This window comes from Montipora foliosa, chromosome 2, assembly GCF_036669935.1.
Source record: "Montipora foliosa isolate CH-2021 chromosome 2, ASM3666993v2, whole genome shotgun sequence".
In the NCBI taxonomy this organism is placed as follows: domain Eukaryota; kingdom Metazoa; phylum Cnidaria; class Anthozoa; order Scleractinia; family Acroporidae; genus Montipora; species Montipora foliosa.
Genome location: NC_090870.1, coordinates 9,688,181 through 9,705,995, shown reverse-complemented (window position 1 = coordinate 9,705,995; position 17,815 = coordinate 9,688,181). Strand labels below are relative to the sequence as shown.

Here is a 17,815-nt window from a genome sequence, read left to right as displayed (position 1 = left end):
GTTGCTAAACTAAAAATGTTTTCGTCGGAATGCCAAATTTCTCTTTGAATAAAGCCAAAAAGGAGAAAAAAAAACTCTTTTTGTGGAAAGTTTGGATCAATTCCGACGTTTAGAAGTACGCGAAAAGGCAAGAAATGTTTTTGTGATGAGCCTGCGTTTGTCTGACAACAAGGTATTACACAACATCGCATCAGTTCTCATCAAGTTTTTTTCGATTTCGCTCGGATTTGCTCGCTTTTTCTGCTCGTATTTCGTACTTCCAAATTTTTGGAGTTGAAGGAATTTAACAAAACAATTATTCCATTCGCGTTTGTTGGATATGAGAGTGGTTATAGCCAACTCGGCGCTACGCGCCTCGTTGGCTATTTACCATCTCATATCAAACGCGCGCTCATGGAATAATTGTTAATTATTCGCCGAAGGCGAAGTGATTATCGGTGAATATTCACCGAGACGAAGTCGAGGTGAATGATCACCGATAACCGATTCCTCAAAACCCTTGGGTGGGCCTTGTATTTGTTCAAATTGACAAGATGTTGCTAAATAGTCTTCAATTCTGCAATCGCTCGGCAGTTAATGCAATTATCTGAAGACTCAAAGAATATCACGTTGCTGCGTTTGGCTTCCGGCATAGTTAGTAGAAAAGATTTTCAAAATACTATGTGTCTAGCGATACCGTATTTTTTAATTTCGAGTCAATCACCGAGTGCTACTTTTTTCAGATCACCAAGAAGTTGTCATGCGTAAGCACAGCCTTGAACTCGCTAATCGCTCGTGTGTTCTAGCAGCAAATCCCCCCTTGCAGATTCTGTGACATTAGAGGGCTGGGAAGAATCGTTCGATTGATTTACCGATTCCCTCTCTGATTACTCAGAACTTTCCGAATGGAGGGACTTTCCAGAGGAAGGTTTCTTGGGCGCTTTTCTTTTTGATGGACTCGTAGTACAAATTGTTGTTGGCAATTGACGCTTAGTCGGGAGTAGGAGATGTGTCTGTAATAATATCAGAGTCGCCTTTCGTTGTGTTGTTTACTTCGCGGTTAAAAAGCCTGAATAAGTTTCTTATTTTTAGAGCAAACGGATTATAAACTCACCCGGACAAACTAAATGATTTCATGATTTGTAGTATCCCAGCTTCTGGGCACATCGCCGCCAATAATTCTCCACGGCTTCCATCGCGATTTGACTCTTCGAATAAGTTTTCCGTTGATACATGACCAGATTTTCCGGTTCAGTATTAAATAGTGAACGAACACTTACGAATTTCGGCAACACTGGCACGCATTATTTCCATTTTTTTCGGCCTGGGTTTCCATAGTGTAGCACATCTTTAGGTGTGATTCAACGTACGAGCAATTTGCAGTCAAGTTTGTTGGCGTTTTCCTCAATTTCTATTGGCTAATAATTTGACAAATTGAATAAGCGAGTTGTCAAATTCCTGGCACCTTTTGAGGGGCCGGATTCGAAAAACAATAGGGAGCTTACGAAACGACGACGCCGACGGCAACGACGACGCTACCAAACAATAGGTTTAGTGAGCAAAAACAATGGCTCTGCAGGCTCTGCACGTGCGTTTTACATTTTGGTACATTTCTTTGCCGTCATCTCCAAAATGACGACGTGAAATGACCAAATTCAAGGTTCTGTGGAGGACGTTAGCACACGACGATGATTTTCAGTTCTCTGTCTACGCTTCCAACTCACTCATACCAGTTTAATTCCTCAACAGTTACTACACATTTTTAACGCGAAACGACACGAAATAGTTTCGTAGTGATATGAATCACGCGAACTCGTATTTTAAAATGCAGTCCTCGTTGCCGTCGCCGTCCTCGTTTCGTAAGCTCCCTAATGCCACCCTTGCTGGCTCTCATTTTTTCGGGACAGGACTCACGCGGGCTCGCGGGCGTTGATGATAAAAGTGGTGAAGAAAACGGTGCAAAAGGAACTTGAATAGTTTTCTCATCTTGAATCGGAGATGGGCTGTAACTATCGAGCCGAGCTTTTTCGAAACTTACTGCATAGGACCTTCTGATTGATTTTTCTAATTCCTCAAGGTTGCCTTGCCGTTTTTTTAAGGACAGCATAACTGCATCGTTTTTAAGAATACCGGTCAATTCGCCTACATGAAGCAAGATTCCTCTTTTTATCAGTAATGTTTTGAGGCATTGGCGTGGCCGACGGCGTTGCTTCATTTTGAATGCCGTGCTTTTCTTGCTTCAAAGTGCTATGAATTTTACAGACCTGTCTTATCCAAACATTGCTTGTCAATACTTGAGTTTTCGCATCCTGAAAATAGAAAGAGAGCTCAAACATATAAGTTAATTTTGGTAATTTTGAGTGACAGAACGTGGAAGTGAGTGGGGGAAAAAAGTATTTAATTGCGGGCCGACAACGGAGCGCAATACGATTTTCGCGAATTTTGGGTCTCTCTGCATGTACCGGAAAGCATTGTGTTTTTCGGTCACTTGGGATTAGTCTTTATTTGGAGTTGTTTTGTTTTCTGTCTTTGTTTCTTTTGTTTTACGTAATTTCTGCTCCGGTACCTGCAGAAGCTGCCCGAATTTTCTCTGTTAAACCATACTGATATTGCACAGAGTTATATCGCTGACTTATTACACCGGCGCTTCCGTTGCAAAAACGTTACGGTATGTCTAATTCATATACTGTGTTGCTAAAAAAAATATCCATACACTCCACCACAAACCTTAAGAATAAAGAAGCGGCTACACACTTTACAAAGAAAACAAAACTTATCCATTGCACTTTGTAACGTTCTGTTATTCATCGTTTTATATATTTTTTTCTGCATTTTCATCCGTACAATTCAACAAATTTAATTATCTTATCTTATTTAATTATCTTTCAAATAAGTCACAGAAAAATGTAGGACTGGCTTTTCCATGAGATTCAGGTTTGTTTCAACACATGCTTTGACCTGTGCTAAATTCGTAGTCAACAAAAGTCAGTAAATATGATTTTAAAAGGAAACACTTTGAAACCGTGTTTAACTAAACATGTTTAAAACATGTTTAAGGTTTGGTGTGAATGGGGCATTAGTTAAACTTTTTCAATTGATGGCAAAGCGACTCAGGCTATCCCAAATTAAACTGCATCGTTATCATCGAAAAGCGATAATCGAGTTGATGAAGACGTTGTATATTAAATCACCATCGATCAAGAAACGGCCGAAGCCGCTTCTATCGGCGGATGAAAAAGGCAAAGTGCCCGCCCACTTAGTAAATAACCGCTTACCACATATCAAAAAGCATTAGTAAACAGTGATATGGAGAAGAAGCTGAGAAAATAATCATAAGTGGAGAAAGAGCCAGAAAAGCGGTAGGGATGAAACAGGCAATGAAAGACGGAACTCCTTGAAAAAACCGGAAAGGGAAAAGATCACTCAAGCTCCCACTGAGAACAATTTGCCTTCCGCCAGTCTATTTGGAGTCAATTAAAAATTATTCGCCGAAGGCGAAGTGATTATCGGTGAATATTCACCGAGACGAAGTCGAGGTGAATATTCACCGATAATCACTTCGCCTGAGGCGAATAATTGTTTTAGTATAAATACACAGGTGATTATTTCAAAAAAGAGAAAAAAAAAAACATTTCAACGCGAAATCATCTTCACTTACAGTGGCAAAACAACTACTGGCAGCCATTTTGTCCGTCGAGGTGATTATCGGCTGATAATCCGAGATAGCGAGCCAATGAGAGCGCGCGATTTTGTATAATCAAGTGTGTATTTATACTAAATTGCCGATATTTCAAAGTTTTGAGAACTAGTCACACTGAAGAAGACTGATGCAAGTTCAGTTTTCGTCAGTTTTCACTCAATAATGTTATCTTATGCTGACTTCGTGGCTGATATAAAAACGCTTATTTTTAACATAATTTTTAACATAAAAAGTCATTAAAATAAGTAACATAAATAGCGCAAGGAAAGAATTAAATGGCCCTTGACACAGCCAAGCGTGAAGCGTTCCAAGACTGTAAGAACTTTGGAGTTTGCGACAACATCAAAGAAAGAAATAATGTTCTCTCAAAACTGAAAGAAACTTGGAATTAATTACATAAAAGAACCACGAGAACAAAGCAATAAAATCTCAAAATAATATGTAGAAGTAAACGCTTGAAAAGTTGAGCTTTTGCCACGCAAGCTTTCGTTAGCGCGTTTAATAGCCCAACTTATTTTGGTGAATTTGCAACAACTGCATGACTGGCTCTGGGAACGTCTTATGGTCAATTACCGTAGTTCAAACTTTTACAAATGCAATTATCTCCACCGAAAAAGACAAAAGGAAAACACAAAGAATAACCATATATATATACAACAACAAATAAGTTGAGGTTGCTCTAGACTGATCCAGAAAATAAAAAATAAACGGTAGGTGGTAAATGAACGATAAAACTATGATAAATGGTGGTAAATGAACGATGGAACTGTGGTGCTGCGTCGGTGGAAGAGTGAAACATGAAAATTTGGTTTTCCACTGTGAATGATTTGGAAAGCTGACGTTTCGAGCGTGTTGTTGGTTTGTATGAGGGTGTGGAGGAGCTTTGACATTGGTGGGAATATGGTGACATGAATTTGTGAATAAACTAATGGGATGAGAGGTGTTCATTGATTCTGTGAGGACAGAGTGTGCCTAGTTAAAAGATGAATTTTTGCGGCTTTCTGTGTTCCCGTGGTGTAAGCATAGGCAGCAAATTGTCCTGTTGTGGTGGGTGTGATTAGGAAGATAATGGCGCGCAACTTATTTTGACGCATCTGTGTCGTTTTCTTCTACATCTGGTAGGTGTTCGCGAAAGCCAGAGCTGAAAGCGGTCCGCCAATCTTCTCCCTGTTTCGCCTATGTAGGTTATGCAATAGATGACATTTACGGAGTTGCATGTACAGTGGTCAGTGATTTTAACGGATCGATTCGGTCCTGAGATCTTCACAATGTTAGAAATAAAAAGACAAGTTTTGCATCGTGTGCGAGTACATTTGAAAGTTCCCGGTTGGTTGTCAGACTTAAAAGCAATGCTAACTAGAAAGTTATCTATGCTTTTGCACCGCTTGAATGAAATAAGTCGGGTGATAGAGGAAATATATGTTTAGTTTCGGGATCATTGCAGCGAATTTTGAAGTTTTTGAGAATGACATTTTTAACTGCAAGGTTTTGTGGATGGTAGGTGAGAGTGAACGGGATTCTGTTGGTTTCTTCGCTCTGTGACGTTTGCAATGCGGTTTCTCGATCGACTTCTTGGGCATGATGTTTGCCTGTGGTGACAGCGGAGTCAGGGTGGCCACGTTTTTTGAAAAAACTGGCATATTTCCTCGCACTTGCTATGAAAGTCGGAGTCGTCACTACAGAGGCGCCTTAGTCTAAGAAATTGAGAGAATGGGATGGCATTTTTTACGTGTTGTGGATGAGAGGACGAAGGCAGCGAATAGTTATGGGGATCTGTTGGTTTGTAGTGTACGCTGGTAGATAAACCGTTGCCGTTGACTGAAAGTTTAATGTCAAGGAAAGCTAGGGAATTTTCGGAAATTATTTTAGAGCCGGGTGGAAATAATTGACTGAAGTAATGAATTGGTTGCAGTTCCTCTCTGCTGGATGAAGTAACGCCGACGTAGTCATCCGGATGAAACGTTTATAAAGATCAGGTTTTGGTCCGTGGTTACAGTAGTTAGAGAAAAATTCGTTTTCGATATAGCCTAAGGAAAGGTTGGCATAGCTAGGTTCCATTTTGGTTCCCATTGCAACACCGTTAATTTGTTTATTTCGGAAAAACAGCTGTCCTACATACGAAAAGGTTATCTTCTTAAAAGTAGAACGGTAAACAAAAGTGAACTTTTTTCAAAACCAGAGAAATCTTGTTTTTGCTTAATGCTTTCGAACTTTTTGTTCGCCAAAGGTAAATGTTTTGTTTTTTTTCTCAGCCGAGTTGATGTTAAGTCAACATGGCTGAATGTAAGTTTCCCTTGGCTTTCAATTTGCCACAGTAAAAGGAAAAAGCTTGACGGATTCCCTGGTTTGCCGAAGTTTTGGTGGGAAGATCTCGTCGGCCAAGACGTGATGGTCAAGGGACCTGTGTTTGTGACTAAATTAAAGGGGGTATTTACATGAGACCGGGACAAACTCAGACCGGTATGAGTTCGTATCGGCCGCCATACATTTCTTTTTATGCGTTTACACGAGACTGGTCTGACAACGAACTCAGTCCTGATGTCTGACTTCCTCTCGGTTGTTGGACCGAGACGAGAAATTCTTGCACCGGTGTGAAGTTCGTACCGGTCTCATGTAAATGACAAAAAATCTCAGAGCGGTCCAGAAATTTCAAGCCTGTATGCTTTTTGGTCAGCCCATATATTTGTTAGACAAAACATTATATCATTTCATCCCGAAACCAGGTACCAAGCATCTCGTCTTGGTTTCATGTAATCGGTTGCGAAAATTTCATACCGGTACAAATTCATAGCGGTCTGAGTTCGTCAGAAAAATGAAAATTCGCTGTTTTGCGTTCACGTCTCTCCTACGGCGTAGTTTCACAGTTCTCAGTTTATTAAATTCTTGGGTAGTTTGGCAACCTGGAAGAACATTAACAAAACTGGAATGATGAAGAGGAAATCAGTCAATTCACAATTTCAATTACGCGCTCTTTGTTCCAGCTAAAAAGGTGTTTTGAGCCACGACAATGGCCACTTTAACGAAAACGCAGCTTCGCAATGTGACTTCAATTCGAGCTAACCGTAAGGCTAAAGGTAAGTCTTTCGAGATCACCCAATCTCGTTCAGGTTCAAGAATTTGAGCTAAGTATCCAAGGACTGCATTGGTACGAAAGGTTTCGAATTCAAGATAAACAACAAACGATTCGCCTTGGTGTATAATGTTAACGTAACACCTCAAATCTGGCTATGGGTGTGTTCCTTTCGCCAAATCCCAAAACTGAACGAATGGCTCTCCCGTTGCAATGTTAACCAATTACGTCATTGTTGAGTTGCTTGAAGTCCCTGTTGAGTGAGCGCCTTCAATGAGGCAAAAAAAAAAAAAACAACAATTTACCCAAATTCGGTAAAAAATAAGAGATCAACTCTGTCTTCGAGGCCTCTAACGATTTACTCCTGTGAGAAGCTTTTCGAAGTAAAAAGTGTGTTGATACTGACCAAACTATGAAGATTGACGTAAGCAAAACCAAACTTGACCAGAACAGGTTGCGACTGGTTCAAAACCGGTCTGACTTCCTTGTTGTAGTCCTTGAAAAGTGCCTCGATCAAAGTTTTTTCGATTCTGGTGCGATTTATTTGAGCCTGGCAACCTACAAGAGAAGAACACAAACAGCATCTCTTCAGGGGACGTAAACAAAGAAGGAGTTTGAAAATGAGGAGGTTTTGTTGTCACAAATGGTTCAATCACTTTAACTTTAATTTGGAATGCAATTTTGTCGGCATACATTGACTGAACTGTGTATAACCCCTAGGGGTTCACTGTTTTCGGATACCGAAATTCCTTTGTTTGAACAGTTTCTATAAAAGTTAGGACAGGATGCCTTTGTAATGGGTTTAATTTTCTTACTTTTTCAAGACTTGAAATTTTTTCGATTGGCCGGGTTTAATTATTGATTTTTCAGTGTTTATGAGATGAATCAAAAGCTTTGCAACTGGTTTGATTTCTTTGATGTCTTACCGCTTACTGAATTCGAGAATCCTATCGTAGCCTTAAAGATTTTTGGACCAAAAAGTTACAAGAAAAGCATTTATTGATGAGAGAGCTATCTCCAAAGTTCACCAAGTCCAAGTGCACCGCAACTCGCTATACGCACAACTAACTGCATGAAGAACTTGTTTTATCAACTTTTCAGCTTGATTTTCAACGACAACGAAAGGATCGGTTGCATACGCCAAGCAAGCGTGCTCAAAAAGAGTTTGATATATTCTCAAGCCCACTTAAATAATTAACAATTATTCGCCGAAGGCCGGGTGAATATCGATGTTCACCGAGCCTAAGGTGAATAATTGTTAATCACCTTTGTAATTATACTAAATTGGAATGTTACAATGACTTGTCTCTGTTCAAATTGAAAACGTCACGATGTACATTATATAAAATGACAGAAGGTGGGGGATTGGTTGTTTTTAATACCCTGAAATGTGGGAGTAATTAATTTTCCGCGTTTATATGATTAAACATACACCTGGTATGATTTACTTTCCTTTTTTACAGTGCCCTTCTCAGTATAAACCTTAAATAACCAACCAACAGTGTTCTTATATTTGCGTTAACACTTGCCATTACACTTAAGTGCCTCTTTAGTAGCGCTTCCTTCACAACAGTTTATTTCATCTTCTCGACATTCTTTAGTTCGTCACAGTCGTTGTAGCGCGCAAACGTACGGTAATCCAAGAAGATTCCCGCTGCTACTCTTTAAATGATCTTCGCCGCTTAATTCAGAGTACCAAAACGCTTGTAAATGCTCTTGAAAATTTTCTTACGTTATATCATTGAATTGCAAAAAAAGGACAGCGGTTTACTATTTTCGGAACTTAAGGCTAAAACGAGACAGTCCAAGGACGCTAATTCCAAGAATTTGAACTTTTTATAACATTAGAAATGGGTGGCATAAGAAAGCCAGCCTGTAAACATAATAAATATTTCAAACTTCGGTCTCCTAGTCCCTATTAAGAACATAATAGCAACAAGTGGAAGAGACAAATTGTTTATGGTAATTTCCGTGTCCAAAGCTGTTCCGCTACATGCGTTCGTTAAACACAGTACAGCTGTATAGTCTATACACATGTTGTACTGTTTTCAGTGAAACATAAACAGTGAAACTGGAGAATAATAAAAAAAAGTTTTCAACACTTAAGCGAAATGAACAAATTACAATGAAAAAGAATTAAAAAGAAGCTTAATGGCGTGCGGAGATCGCTAAATTATTTCATCCATGAATCATGACTGATAAAATTGACTAATCGCAAGAATCTCATCTACGGAATGGGGAACACACTGATCTAGACAATTTCTAAGGCTTGTCTAGTATCTCGAAAATTCGTGGACTAACTCAGGCTAACGGCAATTTTCTCTTCTTTATCTCTCGCTAAAGATATGAATTGTGGAGAGTGCAATTACGCTATGTTTCAATAAATAATTTTTTTCATTTTCAACAAAGAAAACACTACGTTTATTAGAAGTGGCTAGATCTCTCTTTCGAGCAAGAGCCAGGGTTACTTTTACATTTTTGCAATTTATGGACCAAACTGGCATTTCAGTTGAAGAGCAATGACAAGCCAAATTTTGCGATATGAAAATTCAGTAAGAAATCTAATAGGGCTAACGATTTGTGATAGATAAAAACAGTTAACAAAATGAAATATCCAACCGCAGCAGCCTAAAAAACACAGGTAGGTAGCTTGTACTGTTCTCAATTTTAGCACATTTCCTCGGTACGCGTGTCCTAGCAAGGTTCAGCTGAAGGAGACCATTTCCTTACAAAAAAAGGGAACATGTCTCGATACAATTCACATATAGAACAGTTTAAGCTGGTCTTTTCTTTACGAAGTCTAACTTAAGCTGCTGTTCTCAACAATCAATTTTCGTCCAGAACTTTCTAGAGGTGGTTTGCTTCAAGTCAATTCATATATCGAATACTCATTTTCTTGTCTCCATAAGTTTCGCCGGACGAGCAATATTGCGAATCCTTTAACAAAAGTTCTGAAGTTTGACACGTTGAAGAAAATATACAATTTTACAATAATTTGTCGTTTATAAGCTATACACACCTTCCACGACAAAAATAGTCTTTCGGATAAGTGTCAATTTAAACACAAAACTTGAAATAGTAAGTGCGAGCTCTTAATTACAGCTGCGCGCAAGTCTTTACTCATTAAAGATCCGAGCAAAATGCAAACAAAAATATAGATCAAGTTTTTCAGTGAGGCTACTTTGCAACCACAGGGGCATACGTTTTTTTCAAATACTTACGTTTAAATTGCTCAGCCGCCAACACCAGTGCAAGCAACCAGAGCATTAGAAAACTCCACTGCCTTGCCCTCAATCTTCGGGAAGCCATGTTTTGATAAACGTTCTTCTCCGCGCCTTCAAGTTGTTACTATGCCCTCTATGAAAGCGAAACGAATGACCGTATTATTTTCATAAAACAGAGACTGTGGTCTCCATCCCATGTACAATATTAGGAAGATGGAAAATTCGAAAATCATAAACAAACCAAAGACTTCAATCCTACTTTTCTGGAGTCTTTTTGTCCGATTTAAAACGATCAAAAGTTTGAAAACACTTCTCAAAAAATGGGTTAATAAATTGGCGTAGATAAGACGTTTCTACACTCGAGAGTCCATTGATCCTTCTTTGTTTGGCTCAGGCGGCGTCGACGTTATTCACCTCTCACAACTCTGACCGTTCACGATCAGAATCTCAAACTAAAAACAGGTGGAAATGAACAAGTTTTCCGGCTTTCCGCCCAGTCGACTCGTCTTCCCGCGCCAGATGCACAATGCTATTTCCCATCAAGTACTTACCGAGACCATTAGCATTTTAAAACGAAATCTCCTAGGGAATAGTAAAATTAATTCAGCTGGAATTTTGTCCGTTTATGTTATCTAGTGGGCAGCAAAGGTAAAAGCCGTGGTGAAAGTGAAATGTGGTTATCACACCCGACTAGTAACGGGGGGACGTGGGTTCAAATCTCACTCAAGGCTTTCAAACATTTATTCAGTTAAAAATTTGACTATTTGGGGTGTACGGGGTCAGGGTTTCTCTCATATACTCTTCATACACAAATAAAATTAGCCTGTATCCCTTGTAGATCCTTCCTTGTCATCCACTAAGTTGACTACGGTCGATTATCATTAACTTGATCCTTAGTTGGGTTTCAAGCGGAGTTATAGGCTTCCCTACCTTGTCACCGTGCATGCCCGGCACCGAGCGAAGGCGCTACAACAGAACAATTAGGTTAGCACCTAAGCACCAACATGTATGCAAATTTACGTAGTGTTTGTGATATAAAAATAAGTGCGCAGCAGTGTGAATAAAACCCCTGAAGAGTGAGGCTTCAAGCATTACGAAACAGGACTGTAGGGCAATTACCGTGTAGCTACGTTTTAATTCTCACAGCCCTCTATAGTTACGCTCTACCTTGTATTGAGCACTCTAACTGGCTCGATCGCCACCTCTTTTTGATTATACATATAAATATACCCGTTTTCAAAAACGTTGCAATTTCAAAGTATATATGATATATATATGCCTTTTGTTTTCTCATCAGAAAGGTGAGACATGAAGCATGTGTATTTCACGCTGAAGGAACAATACTTTTTTCTTCTAACAAAAAGAATATTCAAAAATCAAAGGGAAAGCCACTTGTATTTCCTGTACGAAAGCAGTCCTTTTCAATGCCTGCTCCATATAGCTTGGATCTTTGCTGGCGTATCATAGAGCTGCTCTTTGTAGAAAACAAAACTAAGACGTCCATAGCGCGCCATTTAAGGATCTCAATCTCTCAAGAATAGGAAAGCCAGACGGCACATTGTTAACAAGTTTACAGCTTCTTGTGCCCATGGAATACGTATTAAACGATCCCACAAGCTATTTGAGGGAAATGGAACAGTATTTAATTGATTCAACCGGGAGCTCTTTAACCCTAAATTTTTTAAAGGTTCGTTTATTGTTGGGGTCGTTCATTACGCGAACTAATATTTTACGGGTAGCCATCACAAAGAGGTGTGGTCGGTAAACCCGCCAACAAAACAACCTCCGAACCAACCAAAATTTATGACTCATTATTCATCATGTATACACGGGGTTCATGCCATTAAGGCCGCTGAAACCGAGAAGAATTAAAAGCAAAACAATGAGTAAAGTGCTACTCATGCTTCCTCGCTATTGCAGCAGCAGGATGACAATAACTCGTGGCTTTGTCGAGATGAAAAGAAATCGCAAACAATAAGTGTTTTGGGGTAGACTTTCATATACTGGACTAAAATGGCGGAGGACAAAAGAATTATTGTTATTCCGATTAGGACCTTGCTAATTAGGTATTATTATGTTCGCGTTGTTCTTTTGTTCTATGGACATTAATTATTTCGGATCCGGTATATGAAAGACCAGAGCAGAGTGAATTGCGAAGACAATATTCCCAACAAACATTTATCCAATTATAAATTCGTTAGACACCTTTCAAGACTGAAAGATAAAGCCACAAATAATGAAATATAGGAGGTTTTCAACAAACCTCTTGAGACACCAATAACAAAATAGAGAAAAGTACAACTTCTGGTGGACGAACAAAAGAAGCTAATGAAAGATATTTTGTTTTCGTCCACCAACATGAAAACCTCCTACAACTTAACTTTCTCCAAAAGTAATTTACGTTCTACTTTTTGTTTTTGTTTTTTTTGTGTGTGTGTGACCAGTGGCTTTTGAGTTAAGATATGTAGCGAAACTGCTCCGTTCTTCAAGGTAATTCGAAAAAGAGCTGACTAGTAATCACCATCTTCATAACCCGAGCAGTTCTTTCGGTTAGGAAAAAATAATAACACTATAATTACTATCTATTAAGTATTTTTTCTTAGAACTAAAATTTAGAGTTTCAAATTCAGAGTTTTAATGTGAATTTAGAGTTATTTAACAATTATTCGCCGAAGGCGAAGTGATTATCGGTGAATATTCACCGATAATCACTGAGCCTGAGGCGAATAATTGTTTTAGTATAAATACACAGGTGATTATTTCAAAAAAGAGAAAAAATATCTATTTCAACGCGAAATCATCTTCACTTACAGTGGCAAAACGACTACTGGCAGCCATTTTGTCCGTCGAGGTGATTATCGGCTGATAATCCGAGATAGCGAGCCAATGAGAGCGCGCGATTTTGTATAATCACCTGTGTGTTTATACTAAATATATATACAGTCTCCCCAATTAGTAAGGCACTGTGCTAGAGCTATAAGACTTGAGACTTTAATAAAGTTCACTATTATTATTATTAGACATCCACCTACATACTCAAGACACACAGGCTATTAAGATCTATTTAGTATTTAGTATCACCTAGTCACACATGACACACACTACACATACACTTACGATTTAGTATTACTTAGTCAAAAAATTTAGAGATTTGAAATGGCTTTGACGTTAATTTGCTTCGATAGTAAATACTGTTGTACTCAAGTTTTTTGGGGAAAATAGGGAGACTGAGATCTTTAAAATCGTGTGGTAATTCTTGCTAATGCGGGGGTTGATTGCTAAAGCAGACCACGTTGTATTTCCAATATTAGTCCTAGAAAGTGCTTTATAGAAGTTACCTTTTGACGTATATCTAGGGTTATATTTGTGAACATCACTGGCATAACGAAAGTGGTTGTCGAAAATGGAGGGGAGTCGCTTTTTATTCTATTGGTAGGAGAACTGAAGAAAACGTAGTGTAAAAATGTTCTGTAATGTGAGTAGGTCCAATGTGCATTTTCACCATAAAGAGTAGCATAGAACATGACACGGATAATATGGTTTTGTGTAACTTGAACTTTCTTGAGAAGCGATGCACAAGAGGTACCCCAAGCAAGTGCAGCATATGATAGATATGGAAATATCAAGTTATAATAAAGTTGTCCGCTAAGTTGTGTTAATGGGAGATAGTGCCTTAGCTTGAGGAAAATTCCTGTATTTCCATATATTAACAATTATCTCGATCCACGAGTTTATATTTGCGTAGATAATTGAGTAAGAAATTGTGATATGTAGAGGGAAAAAAAAACTTCTAAACAAGATTGCCTGCACGATAGCGAATCTCTATCGTTTTAGCCCTGAGGCATAGTTGAAAGTGCTTGTGAATTTTACTGTCAAATAAAACAAAAACTAAAAATATATGTGCTTGTCTGAGTGGGTTTTTGATTATTAAATTGCAGTGAATCGAACGCCGCCTATTTGCATACAGGATTCGCTTTCAAACCTCTTTCACATGGTCGACGGTTTGAACAGTTCAGTCACGCGATAGTTGAGAACGGCGATGAAGCGAAAACAGAGAATGAAACCGCCGAGTGCTCACGTGCCGAAGACAGCAAAGAAATGTACAAAATACATGCCGCATGTGCAGCACTGTTGTCTGTTGTTTTAATTCGTGCTTTGTTATGTTATTGCTGTTCGATAAATCATTCCCAAAAAAAAAAAGATTTCTAAATCCGAAAAACCGAAAATCCCGACCCGATATATCGGCCGCGAATTCGTGATGTCGAAGGTGAAAAGACCAGTGGATGACTGAGCAGATGGACCGTGATGAAGTTTGTTATTTATTTGTTAAGCAGGTTTAAGTTTTGGCAGCTATTCAGCTGATGTGGACCTACTATACCCACCCACCATATACACACAGAGGACAGTCACAACACCGGGTACTTCATCCCCTACTCTTCTCGAATAGTGTGTGGGTTCTTAAACGTCCCACAGGGAACTAATGAACATGGAAGTTATTTGTGAGACGGGACCTCCAGCTTATTGTCCTTATCCGAGAAGACTTGAAAGTCTAACCATTTGCGGACGTAATTACAAAGGCAGCACTTTCTCCTCAGTTATTTAAAGACCCTGAGTGTTGGTCCGGCCGGAGTCGAACTCACGATCTCCCGCATGGCAGCCCGATGCTCAACCAACTAAGCCACCGGTGACGATGGTAACTCGCGGATGTCCGAATAAAGATGTCAGAGATCTGAGCCAGCCACGGAAGTTAGTCCGGAATTACTGGAGTTTGATAATTATTGATAACCAGTTTCATTTGCCAAAGTCGTTGTTTGTACTGAGTGAGCTACGTTTGTTCTCTTCTCTGTTTGATCTTTTTTTTCTCCTTAATATTTTCGAAAATTGTTCTGGAAATCTTAAGACCCCCTCCAAATCTCGAAAACTAAGACCTAAGATATATCAAATCACGCAGCCACAGAGTCTCACTAAACCCTAAGACCTAAGACCCCCTAAAAATCTCGAAAACTAAGACCTAAGACCCCCTACAAATCTCCAAATCTAAGACCTAAGAAACCCTCCAAATCTCGAAAACTAAGACCTAAGACGCTCTGCCAATCCTGAAAACTAAGACCCAAGACTCCATAAAAATCTTGAAAACTAAGACCTAAGACCAGTATTGACAAGTCTAAGTAAACCTATCAGAATACCCATGAATAATTCTACATTGGGCGCCATTTTAAAAGTCAGCGAAGCAAGCCGTGACGTCACACTGGCATTTCCTTAGACCTTTTAGCAGATACGGTGGCCATTTTGATTTCTATTGTTTCGAAAGACATTGTGGGATGCTCAAGGGGCAAATTAATAAGTATTTGCCCCCTCGGCATCCCATAATAGCTATTTGAAACAAAAGAAATCAAAATGGCGGCCGTATCCGCGAAATGGTCTTTGGAGACGCCCCCTCCCTCCTAGTTCACTCGATTGTCTGTGTGGTTTGTGACGCGCAATAATGTATCGCTTGGATTTGGTTTTCCAACACTCAATTGTAAACTGATGCTCTGTTTGTTGCAAAATCAAAACATTTGATTAAGAATTTGAAGAACTTTATTTGTATTCGATATCACGAAACATTTTTGCAGGGATGCCACCGGGGTAAGATATACATAGACCCTATGCAAAAATGGCTGCCTTTAAATTATTCTTTTGTTCATATTCAAAATAGCCCAACTAACCTCGTTCGCAATAACAAACTCTTCGGAATTTTGTCTCAAAAACGAGCTTAGTTGGGTTATTTTGAATATGAACATAAGAATAATTTAAAGACAGCCATTTTTGCATAGGGTCTATGGCAACACTCGAAATCATGCCATAACTATTGCACATTTGAATCCCGCATTTACAATATTAAACTTATTACTCAAACACGTAGATCATCCAGATCCTTTCAGTTGGTCATATCTCAAAACTAGATTGCACATAACAGCAACAAAACTCCCTTAACCCCAGTCATGAGGGTTACCGGAAATATAGTAAACAGTATTAGGAAAATGCACGAGCATTTTTTTTTCACCACACCTACTTTTTTCCTGTCACTACGATGTCACTGTCCTCGAATTCCTAGCTCTTACTCGTGTTTAAGCTCTCTTCTTCTGCTCTCTGTAACTGAACTCTACCACAAGTTGAAACTTTTTTTATATTACTACTATCCATTTCGTGTAAATCATCTTTACAAATTTCATTCTTGTAATAGCATTCAAATTCAATAAATATTTAATAAATGATTTAAACAAGGCTCCGGCCGACGTCCTACACTTGTAGTTTTACACGTGGATCCAGGAACGTCTGCTAAATTCATACATTTGATTTTAAAAATTCTAGCTTTGGGAAGACGTATTTTTTACTTCTTAGTTGTTGACCCTGCTTGTGAGTCTTCATTTCTCACTTTTGCAATCTGCAGGTGGCGTGAGTTGTGTGCCATCATAGTTAATCGAGGGACCGGTTATGAAACCTTAGAACCTTCAAAAGCGAGAACAATGTTTTCGCAATCGATGTTGAATTGACCGTGACCCTGCACAATCTTTTGTTTTCGCTTCGTACGGGTTTGCAAATTAGTTGCGCATAATTTAATCGAAGGATTTGATTGGTTATGTTCTTGAAAAAAGGTGTGTTTTGTGCAGGGTCAAGGCGAAAAATAAGGACAAAAACATGAAACAAAGGAACTTGTCGAGTTTCATAACCATCTCAATGCATTAACTATGGTGCCATGATCCTTATAAAACTGGTGTTGATGCTCCAAGGCCGAAAATGAGATGAACGACGGATCCCCCAGTCTAATGTTCCTTTTGTTGGTTAAGTCGTTTACTGTAATATTATCTAATAGTAATGCTAACAACGGACTTTGCTCATGGCGAAAAAAGGAACAACAACATTGGTAATTAGCCATGTTCTAAACGGACAGTGTAATGGGAATAACTAACTACAATCAATTAATTTGAAAAAATGAGCATGACACCTAAAATAACAGCTAAAAGTTGGTAAGTTCACCAAATGTCAGGGTTCTTATTTAAAACACAAAGATGTGATTCAATTTTGAAAAGATGTGATTTTGGAGAGCTTTGTACGGTTTCCATACAAGCAATATTTGAGACGTCCACGCCACCCTTTTTGCAATCACGCCGAATGAAAGTTGATATTCTGACTAATGCTTGGGTGGTCTTTAAGAGACTGGCATTATTTTTCGACCCAAACAAACACTATACTTCTACCCTGCTTGTTTCCAACATGGCTAATTATGAACTTCGACTTTGGAATAGATTACAAACAGAATGTAGTCACGCATCAAATTCAAGCTCCTGCTAAAGAATACTACATTGAGACTGCGTAAGTTTGTTCCACGGCCGATTTCAGGGCAGTGTATAGGCCCGGGTTTTTGAAACATGATTCGCCCGTCATGATTCGAACATGACCACGTGATTCTGACAAGAAACACCTACTCGTGGTGCAAAATGTAGAAAAGTAACTTTTGTGAGGTGGTGGAAACGGACACTAGTGAAATAAGGAACTGCACCATAATACAACCATAATACAACTGCTGGTAGCTGTTTCTCTTTGTTATTCGGATCTGGATACATCTTTCTTCATGCTCTAATACAATGTCCAATGGCACAATAATTGGGCTCCCAAGAAACTCGAATAGGCACTGCTTGCACTCAACAGCTTTTGGACGATCCTCCCTCCTTGGGTGGCTCAGGCAATGAAGAATTTGTTGGCCTCTGCTGTTCACCTGTCTGCAGATGATGTACTGCAGATGAGGGAGCAGTTTGTTGAGCTGTTCAGCCACAGCAAAGGCTGTATTTACAAACAGAA

At 39.1% G+C, this 17,815-nt stretch overlaps 2 protein-coding genes across 6 annotated transcripts in view; both read right to left on the bottom strand.

Moving 5' to 3' along the window:
• The window catches only part of LOC137989329 (neuronal acetylcholine receptor subunit alpha-2-like), a 17,345-nt gene extending 6,912 nt beyond the window's left edge, over nucleotides 1–10,433 (bottom strand). Inside the window, exons 1-4 of the mRNA XM_068835156.1 lie at nucleotides 10,233–10,433; nucleotides 9,971–10,106; nucleotides 7,156–7,307; nucleotides 2,244–2,288 (exon numbers count right to left, since the gene is read on the bottom strand). Of these exons, the coding sequence (XP_068691257.1) occupies nucleotides 2,244–2,288; nucleotides 7,156–7,307; nucleotides 9,971–10,058 (285 nt within the window). The 5' untranslated portion in view covers nucleotides 10,059–10,106; nucleotides 10,233–10,433. The remainder of the gene's footprint in view (nucleotides 1–2,243; nucleotides 2,289–7,155; nucleotides 7,308–9,970; nucleotides 10,107–10,232) is intronic.
• The window catches only part of LOC137992355 (small ribosomal subunit protein mS29-like), a 49,586-nt gene that overhangs the window by 16,402 nt on the left and 15,369 nt on the right, over nucleotides 1–17,815 (bottom strand). Inside the window, exon 15 of one of the 5 annotated variants that reach the window (XM_068837650.1) lies at nucleotides 15,694–17,797. The exons of 3 other annotated variants lie outside the window; for them this stretch is intronic. The gene's annotated coding sequence lies outside the window, so the exon portion shown is untranslated. Of the gene's footprint in view, nucleotides 1–15,693; nucleotides 17,798–17,815 lie in introns of those variants that run through there. One more of the 5 variants, XM_068837651.1, reaches the window with a different exon arrangement.